This window comes from Myxine glutinosa, chromosome 1, assembly GCF_964187855.1.
Source record: "Myxine glutinosa chromosome 1, kmMyxGlut1.1, whole genome shotgun sequence".
Lineage (NCBI taxonomy): Eukaryota > Metazoa > Chordata > Myxini > Myxiniformes > Myxinidae > Myxine > Myxine glutinosa.
In genome coordinates this window covers 446,663,532-446,673,826 of record NC_136261.1, presented here as the reverse complement: position 1 = coordinate 446,673,826, position 10,295 = coordinate 446,663,532, and the positions used below count along the sequence as shown (strand labels likewise).

Genomic DNA, 10,295 nt, shown 5'->3' with positions numbered 1-10,295 from the left:
CCTGATATGGCGGCCCACACCATCACACTTGGGCCACCCCACCTGTTGCTTGATGCACGCAACAATCAGCATTTTGCTCGCCAGTTCTTCTCCAGACATGCTCATGCCCATCAGGACTGTCCACACAGAACCTTGACTCATCGCTGAAAGCGACCTCGTTCCACTGCGCCAAGGTCCACCGCTGATGCTGCTGGCACCATCTCTGTCGGTTGCGGCGATGGGCAGCCGTCATCACGTGGCCTCTGTATGGTCTTCTGGCAGTCAGACCATAGTCATGCAGTCGTCTTCATGCAGTATCATTGGAGATCCGTGGGTTTGCACGCCCCGGAGTTTCGGCCGCAGTGCGGGATGCTGGACGGAATCGATCCCGCAGGTGACTTCGGACCATCTGCCTGTCCTGCCTTGCAGTGGTGACTCTTGGCCCCCCTGATCGAGGTCTGTCATCTGCAGAGTGTCTCTGTCCACCAGGGCCGATATCGTCTGGTGTGAACAGCCAAGGCGACGTGCCACCTCACGGTAGCTCAGTCCGCCTTGCAGCATGCTGAGGGCACGCTGCCGTTGATCCCTTGACAATCGTGGCATGTTGATTGAAATGCCCATTTTGCACTGGCCTTTTTAAAGCCAATATCAAGACATCACGTGCAGCTCATTAAAATCATCCTGTACCCCTTGGCTAATCACTGACAGTCACAACGGCTGTTCAACAGCTGTGCTATGAAGTGACCATTGAAGGTTCAAGTGACCATCCGTGACCGTTTTGTCTGACAGTGAGGACGCTATTGTCCACAAATAAGTTCACACATTTACTCCACGCAGTGTTATTGTTGATATTGAAAGGTTTCAAAGGTGGTAAGTTTATTTTGCGTTTCAGTATATATATATATATATATATATGTATATATATATTTATATATAAATATATATATATATATATATATATATATATATATATATATATATATATATATATATACATTTGGCCCTGATGGCCCAAGATTAGATGGCCCTGATGCTTCATATGGCCTGTATGCCGGTCAGGGCTGGCCGGTTTTGTTAGCCGCACACTGAAGACGCAAGATGCAAGCAGCAAGTGCCACATTGAGTATTGTTTCTCTCCCCTCCAATTCTCTTTTTCAAAGTGCAGGTCCTGGGTCATAGAATTGTAAATAAAATTTAAGTTCCGTGCATGTAAATATAAGAATGTGCCCACTGGCTATGTGTGTAGTTTGAAAATTCCGGAAATACTCGGGTCGTTGTGGGTGTGAATCTGATAGAGTAGCTGATCACCGCATTAGGGGGACATATCTAGTGTTAAAAATGTTGCACACATGGGTTAGAATAAATGCTAGGGGGATTACACCTATGCGTTACATTTAAAAGTAATGGTAAATTTGCATGCCAGGCTCTACCGGTCGTTCTGCTGTTGGGGTCGACTCGGGACGAGTCTGGTGAGAGAGGGGGGTCGTGTTGCGGTTTTAAGAATAAAGGATAACTCCCCTCGTAGGTAGTTGCACCACAACATGTAGCCTCGCTTTAGTTTAGTTATTTCTTATTAAATGTAAGCTTAGTCTCCTTACCGGTGTTAGTATGCGTTGAGCAGGCCAGTAAGTGTAGGCCTCGATTTGGCTAGAATGCCACATGCTAGGCCTGGAACAAGTCTACAAGGCCCAAGGGAGGAGCTGCAAGGCGAGTGGCCGGTAAGCGGCGAGCAGCAAATCGGAGCTCAAGGGGAGTGGCCAACAACAGCAGCCAGAGGAGGGGCTTGAAACATTCGGGTAAGACTTGGGAGGGGCTATATAAAACCCTGCCCCAGGCCCGCACCGTGGGTGGTTCGTGGTTCGTTGAAAGACAGAGTGGTTCGTTGAGAGAGCTGAGAGAGTCTGAGAGGAGAGTCGCCCAGTCTCTCAGTGCGCCAGTGCCCCAGTGCCCCAGTGACGAGTCCCAGCATCAGTGAAGTCAGTCGGTTGCTTGTATAGCTCTCTCTCTGTGCACGAACTCTCCCTGTGCTTTGCTCTCTGCTGCCTGATAACGGCGCTTGTGAAGACGATCCATCCCGGGGCTACAGACGCCAACGAGCTCCCTGCACACGTGCCGCGAACATCCGAGGGCCACGCCCGGCGAGCTGTCTGGAGCGAACGGTGCCAGGACGCCTTTGGAGCGCGAACTTGTCCTTCCTTGTTTTCCCTGCATGAGTGAGTGGGCCCTTGTCCGGGGATTAAGTAAGATTGACTAAGTATCTGCTCTGTGTCTCTTCTCTTTCCTTTGGCCATTGTAAAGTGTAAATAATAATAAACCTGTGTTATTCCTTCCATTTGATCGTTCCCGTCATTTCACACTATTGGCCTCGCATCGCTCGAGTAAAACCGCTCAAATCGGGTTCAATAGGAAATAACGGCATGAGTCACGTAACACGCAAACCGCTTGGCGTATCCGATTAGCATGGCTCGTGCGAGGCCCAGTCCCCGTTCTCATGGCGGCGTGTGTATCGAAGGTACGTAGGGACTCGACCAGATACCCTTCCGCACGCTCGCTACGGGAGTGGCGACTCGGCCTCGTGGATTCATAGCTCGAAGGGGGGAAAGGGGTTTAACCTCCCCCCCCCCCCCCCTGTACGTCGACGGGCTCGAGAGATCCGCAACAAATTGGTAGTCAAGATTGGGATTTGAACCCTGACAAAAATTGGACACCAACAAATTGGACACCAACAAATTGGTGTCCGGGAGTGGGATAATTGGACCAAGAGTGCGCTTCATGCACTCGAAATTACGAGCATACGAAATTTAGTTATTAAAATCAAATTTATATTCGTACAATGGCTGGCCAAGATGGTCAAATGCCAGTGGGAGTAATAGATGAGGAGGAATTAATGGCCCAGGACCGGCAGGAACAGTTGGTAGTGGAGGAAGTTGATGAGGGTGCGGCAGCAGGGGAAGAAAATGGCGGTGCCTCACACGTGGTGGCGGAAGCCGAACCCGTGGTGCCAGCGTATATCGGCTTATTTATGGCACAAATGAGGGCCTATATGATCAAGACGGAGGATAACATGAATAAAATGAATGGGAAAATGGATACCCAGGGGAGAAATCCACCCGGGAAATGAAAGAGATGAAGAATGGGTTAGAAAACAAAATGGATGCCCAGAGGGACGAAATAAAAGAATCCAGGTGTGAAATGGAAAAGATGATGGCAGTGTCAAAGAGGGATATAAAAAAATGGGGGAGGACATTGGGCGCAAGCTGAGTGAGAAGGTCGCGGTGGTACGCAATGGGGTGAAGCGATACGGGGAACGCGTGGAGAGCGACGTAAAGTGGAGCACAGCCAAATTGACGGGGGCTATGGGAGTAGCGACATGAGAGGAGAGTGTAGAGGAGCCGACAATCGGCGAATTGGACCGGGAAATTTTGGGGGCACCGACGATCGTCGAGGTAGAAGAAATAATTGGAGTTAAAAAGACACAAGGAGAGAAGGGGAGCAAATCACGGGAGGAGGTGATGGAATCCGCGCAAAGTTGGTGTTTGCACCGTGATGCCGTGCTTGCTGACCAAATAAAAAGTTTGCAGGTGCTGGCGGAGAAGGAGGGCCCCGAGGTGAGTGATAATCGCGCGAATGTGTTTGGCGGGAATGGGTGCTCGGCGCTTTTGGGACAGAGGCGAGACCCGGGCGTTCGCGATGGGCCCATTGTGCGGTGTGAGAGGGAGTGCGTACCGGAGCGCGTGGAGCGAGAGTGTGGTACGCAGTGTGCGGGAAACGAGTGTGCACTAGATTGTGCGATAGTGGAGTGTGTGAAGGGCGCATGTGCACCATCCCGCCCCATTTTGTCTTGCGCTGGTATCCCGAGGATGCTCCAAAACTTGCTGCCTTACTGCTGCAATGTTCATTTCCGATCGCCCAGTGCGCCTCCTACCAAAATTCTCCTTGTTGCGGTTGAGGCTAGTGCGATGCTCTTGGTATTTTCTAACATTCGCCCAGATGGTTTTGGCTGCTGGAGGCTCGCGTTCTGGGAAACATTCCCTGAACGCATCACGAGTTTGCTGCAAACTTCCAGTTTGGTTAAAGGTTGTAACCACGAAGGTCCGCTGTTCAGTCGTAAGTTGAACCATCTTTTCAATGACTCAGACTGCTTCTAAACCCATACACTGTATGCCCATCTTAAATACCCATCTTAAACAAAGGATGACGAAACCAACAATTACCAGACCAGCTTAACAATTTTACATAATCAACTTGGCAGTCGACAAGTAATGCATCCATTTAAAACTGTCTTGCACCAATTAGCCAAACTTGTAAAAATGCGATTTGAACTTGCCATTTTCAATGAACATGGACTCGGTCCTGTGTGACAGCCATGATGCATGAAAGGCATCAATGGAAAGCTGAGGATCTCCTCATAATTGGTAAACCACATGTAAATTGTCAAACTAAATAACCTTTGCTAATTAACCTCTTGAATTCGAATTACCTTTTTTTTGATACGCACTGTATGTATTCAAAGTTCAAAACACACCTGGTCACAAGTGTCCCTCACTGACCGGATCCTCAGTCGAGGTCCTCAGCATCATCCCGTTTCGGCCCTTCAACCTTGATACGGTCAGCTAAGATGGGCCAGCAGGGGCACATACACCTTCACATGCAGCAACTACACCTGGACGCGTACATACCCCCACCCCCAGCCAGTGCGAAGACAGACTACAAATATGGCTATGTCGTACGAGGCTGATTGACGCTGTTTTCTGTGTTTATCAATAAAATGTCCATCTTCTAAACTTTGACTCAATGTCAGCTTGTTACAGTGCACAAGGCCATACGGGTGATGGATGAGACTGCTTCAGTTGTGCTAAACTTCTGGATTAAAAAAACAAACTATCTTTAGTGTCATTATTTTAGTAAAATTGAAGTATGTACTTGCACACTTCGTGAGTGAGGCCTCGTCTACAATATTGTTTGCCGTTTTGGTCACCACAAGTCTGGAAAGACGTAGCTACTATAGAGAGGGTTCAGCACAGGCCTACTAGATTGATTCCGGGCCAAGATAGACTCAACTATGAGGAGCGCGGGATATTGGCCTGATGTTTGTGACTTGAGAATGGATTGGGAGATTGTGTGCATCTGAGTGATCCAAGATTGCGCTTGTGTTTTTCTCATCCAAGAACCGCCATCGCCCAAACTCCCCTTCCTGCACACCTGAAACAAAAACACAAAAAATTGCTTTTTCTCTTTTTTAAATTTAAATAATTAAAATAAATGTATTTCTCCATTTGTATTTGATGCGCTTGTGATATCCGTGGTTGTGCCACATTGTTTCATCCACATTCTTCTCCCCATTCCCCCAATTAAATTGCTCGTTTTGGCAGATAAAATCTGTCTGGCTATATATAGGACGCAGAGGACGCAGGCGTCACATGCTCGCCGCTTCTTCGACCGGGCCACTGTCAGTTGCTTTCTTTTTTGGTGGTCGTGCAGATTATTTGGCCATTGAGTCTGCCCTCTGCATAGTCCCGGCTCTGCTCCCTGCTTCGCCTGCCCGGCTCCTTCGCCTGCTCGCTGTTTCCTCGGGCGCGCTCTCGTGGGTTGTGACCCTCGCAGCGGTTTGGTGGCGGTTTCCCGCCGTGATCTAGATTTGTAGCGGCGGCGGTCGATTTCCGCTGCATTTGCCGCTTTGCCGTGATCAACCTTGGCCTCATGATCGTCTCTTTGCTCCTGCCTGCCCTCTGCTTGGTCCCGGCTCTGCTCCTGGCTTCACCTACCTGGCTCCTTCGTTTCCTCGGGCCCGCTCTCGTGGGTTGGGACCATTGTTTCACCTCCTCAACCTTGGCCTCGTCTCGTCTCTCTGCCCCTGCCTGGCATGGCTCTGCGGTACTCCGCCGCAAGGCTCCTTCTGCTCAATACCCGCTCCACCCCATCATGCATCTCTGCCATCAAATCAAATGGACTCCTCCGACGACCCAGGTACATTCACCGTGGCTCCGGTCGTAAGTTTGTTTATTTGCAATCAGGTCACTCCATCCCCGTCCTCTGGTCGGCTCAGCGCACTCTCACTCTTCGTCCCAGCACACCTGGTCACAGCAACGCACACGATCGCACCTCCTGCCTACGAACCCTGGCTAAATCACCTGAATTCATCCCTACTGTTCAAAACAACATCAAGCTCACCCTGTTCAACACCCGGTCCCTCAACAACAAATGCCTCATCCTGAACGAATACATCCTGGATAACAAACTGGACTTTCTCTGTCTCACCGAAACCTGGCAACAACCTCTGGACTACTACACACTCAACCTCACCACACCCAATGGATATTCCTACGTCAATAAACCACGCTCGGAGGGCCGAGGTGGTGGAATTGCCGTTATCCACCGTCAAGACATCAAGACCAACCTCATCTCCATCTCATCTGCTCCATCATTTGAACACCTGGCTTTTAAACTCTCTGGTCGCACGCAGTCAGTCATGGCTGTCGTCTACCGCCCTCCCAAACCACACCCATCATTCCTGTCTGACTTCTCCTACTTTCTGACCCAGCTATGTTCCCTCTCCTCCTCAATCCTCCTCCTTGGTGATTTCAATATCCACATGGACTCCACTGACTCCACAATAACCACTGACTTCACTGATTTACTCACCTGCTTTAACCTCACTCAACATGTCGACTTTCCTACCCATATCCCTGGTCACATTTTGGACCTTGTCTGCTCCACTGGATTAAATTTGCACCATCTCTCTGGCTCCGACCTCACCCTCTCTGACCACTTAGCCATCACTCTGACCATCAACATCCCCGCCCCAACACGAAGGCATTATCGCACTATCAACTTCCGTAAGCTAAACGCTCTTTCACCTACCTCATTTTCATCCACCCTCTCTGAAAAAATGTCCACTTCTCCCTTCATTGACCTCCACACCCCTTCCAACCTCACTGACTACTACAACCACACTCTCTCCTCCTGCCTTGACCAGCTTGCGCCTGTAAAAACCAAAACAGTTTCTTTCACCCATTCTGCTCCCTGGTTTACCCCTGAACTCCGCCTGATGAAAACTCGTGCTCGCCAACTTGAAAGACTCCGCAATAAAACGGGTCTCACAGTTCACTCCCAAGCCTACAAGGACCACCTATAACACTACAAAGATGCCCTCTCCCGCGCCCGCTCCGCCTACTACTCTCAAATTATCCACTCTGGCTCCGGAAACCCAAAAGCACTCTTCTCGACAATAAACAAACTCCTCCGCCCCCTGAACACCACCACCCAGTCATTCACAGTAGACAACTGCATCTCCTTCCTCTCTTTCTTCCAACGCAAAATTGACAACATCTACAACAGCTTGACCACCGCCGCACCCGCTCCCCCTCCAACCACCTGCCCCCCCTTGTCCTGCCATCCCCTGTCTCGGTTCTCCCCAATCTCCCCTACTGACCTCTCTGAACTCCTCATAGGAATGAAAACTGCCACCTGCACTCTTGACCCCATCCCCTCCAGCTTTGTCAAGGCCTCCCTCCCTGCTCTCTCTCCACTTATCATTGCAACAATAAACTCCTCCCTGTCTACAGGCATCGTCCCACCTTCCCTCAAAATTGCTGCTGTTACCCCCATTCTAAAAAAACCTGGTCTAAACCCTGACACCCTAAACAACTTCAGACCCATCTCCAACCTACCCTTTCTGTCAAAAGTTTTGGAACGCGCTGTAGCCACTCAACTCAAACATCATCTCTCTGCCAATAACCTGTATGAAACATTCCAATCCGGATTCCGCTCCAACCACAGTACTGAAACTGCTCTCCTCAAAATCACCAACGACCTTCTCCTCTCCTCTGACGCTGGCAACCTCAACATTCTCGTCCTCCTCGACCTCAGCGCTGCCTTTGACACCATCGATCACACCATCCTCCTCACCCGACTTGAATCCACCTTTAACGTTACCGACACTGCCCTCTCTTGGATTAAATCATACCTCTCTGACAGACGCCAGTTCATCTCCATCAATAACTGCAAATCCCCCACTGCTCCCCTCCCCCAAGGTGTCCCCCAAGGTTCAGTTCTTGGCCCCCTCCTCTTCATCCTTTACCTGTCCCCCCTCGGTCACTTAATCCGCCGTCATGGTCTCCAATTCCACTGCTTCGCCGATGACATCCAGCTTTTCATCTCCACCAAGTCCGTCTCCACCGACACCCACTCTATCCTGACAAACTGCATCACTGAAATAAAATCCTGGCTTCAAATCAACTTCCTCAAGCTTAACTGTGATAAATCTGAAATAATCATCATTGGCCCAAAAACGCTCACAAAATCCACCCATAACTTTGCCCTCAACATCGACGGTATCCCAGTATCCACCTCCCCTCACATCCGGAATCTTGGCGTCATCTTTGACCAAACCCTTTCCTTCGACAAATACACTAAACAGATCACAAAGTCAGCCTTCTTTCACCTGAAAAACATTGCCCCTCTCCGCTCATCCCTCTCCTCCACGGCTGCAGAAACCCTCATCCACGCCTTCATCACCTCCCGTCTGGACTACTGCAATAGCCTCCTCTATGGTTCACCCTAAAAAATCACCAATAAACTCCAATACATTCAGAACTCCGCTGCCCGTCTACTCACCCATTCCCGGACCCGTGACCACATCACCCCCGTCCTTTACAAGCTTCACTGGCTCCCCATCCCCCAGAGAATCCAGTACAAAATCCTCTTGACATACAAAGCCCTCCATAACCTGGCCCCATCCTACCTGGCTGACCTCCTCTCCAGACACACTCCCACCCGCAACCTCCGCTCTGCTGGTACCAACCTCCTGACCCCCTCCATCCGGACCAAATTCAGATCCTGGGGGGACAGGGCCTTCTCCATCGCTGCTCCCACCCTCTGGAACTCACTACCTCACACCATCAGAGACTCCTCCTCACTCACCACATTCAAAACATCACTAAAGACCCACCTGTTCAACACTGCATTCAACATTCAACCCACAGCATTTAACCCCTGACTATCTCTTCTCCTTCTCCCTCCTTTTGCTTTAAATATTTCCCTATTGATTCTTGTCTTTTTGCAATTGTTGTTTTCATGTATTGTTATGCATTATGTTTTCCACTCTGTCAAAGCACCTTTGGGCTTCTGGAAAAGCGCTATACAAAATAAATGAATTATTATTATTATTATTATATATATATATTGTTGCGGTTTTGCGAATAAAAGGCAACCCCCCGATAGTTAGTTACACCACAACATGTAGCCTCCTATAGTTAGTTATTTCTTATTAAATGTAAAGCATAGGCCCTTTCCAGTGTTTAGAAAGAAAACAAATAATGCGTTGAGTCAGGCAGGATGACTGTAGGCCTCATTGAAGCCTAAATTGCCTTGTGATGTGAGTAGACTAGGCCCTGCAGGCCCGAAGGAGGAATAAAACCTTCCCCAAAGGAGGAACGAGACATTCCTGGGAAGAGGAGCAGCGAGCAATCGATGGGAGCTAAAGGGAAGGCATGGGGGAGTGGCCGAGGGTGGCCAATGAGGGGATGTCACGTCATGTGACCCCCGGCGGCCAATTGAGACCCATGGAACATTCAGGAAGGGGTTAGGGTGTTATAAAAACCCGGCCCATAACACATTCTCTCTCTCTCTCTCTCTCTCCCTCTCTCCCTCTCTCCCTCTCTCCCTCTCTCCCTCTCTCCCTCTCTCCCTCTCTCCCTCTCTCCCTCTCTCCCTCTCTCCCTCCTCTGGTTCCTGCGCTCTCTGGTTCCTGCTCCTGATTCGTCTTAACCACGTCGTCCCTGCCGCGATCGTCTCCGGCTGTTGACGCCTTGGGTTGGAGCAATTCCTGGGGCTTTCGTCCACCAAGCCCATTCGCACGAGCTGCACGACCAAGCCCATCCGGGTGAGCTGCACGACCAAGCCCATTCGGGCGAGCTGCAAGAAGCGGCCGCGCTTTCCCACGCATTACCCTCTTCCCCCCTTCCCCGAACGAATGAGGGCCCTTGTCTGGGCATGTGGGTAAGGCTGTTAAGATTCTTTGCTTTGTCTGTTTTCTATACATACCTGCAAATAAATACTGTGTTTGGTATTTCCAACCTGGCTATCATTGTCATTTTCCATCCATTGACCGAGCATCACCCGAATCAAAACTGCTCGATCGGGTCCGACAGTGTAACGGCATGGGTAACGCGATGCACAACCGCTCGGGCGTCATTAATAAGTGTGACTTGTGCGGGATTCAGTCCCTGTCATGGCTGCGTGTGTCTGAAGGTATTCGGGTTGTGACCGTTAACCCTTCCACGCGCAGCTGCGGGCTCGGCGGCTGGAGTTGCCGA

General features: G+C 50.1%; 2 protein-coding genes across 6 annotated transcripts in view; both read left to right on the top strand.

Moving 5' to 3' along the window:
- Positions 1-10,295, top strand: part of LOC137418556 (E3 ubiquitin/ISG15 ligase TRIM25-like) — a 1,139,870-nt gene that overhangs the window by 48,187 nt on the left and 1,081,388 nt on the right. The window lies entirely within an intron of this gene.
- LOC137418911 (uncharacterized) overlaps positions 1-10,295 on the top strand; it is a 70,807-nt gene that overhangs the window by 25,802 nt on the left and 34,710 nt on the right. The window contains exon 1 of one of the 5 annotated variants that reach the window (XM_078770748.1): positions 9,672-9,862. The exons of 3 other annotated variants lie outside the window; for them this stretch is intronic. Coding sequence is in view for 1 of the 2 variants with exons in the window: in XM_078770747.1 (XP_078626873.1) it covers positions 9,973-9,978 (6 nt within the window). In the remaining variant the exon portion in view is untranslated. One more of the 5 variants, XM_078770747.1, reaches the window with a different exon arrangement.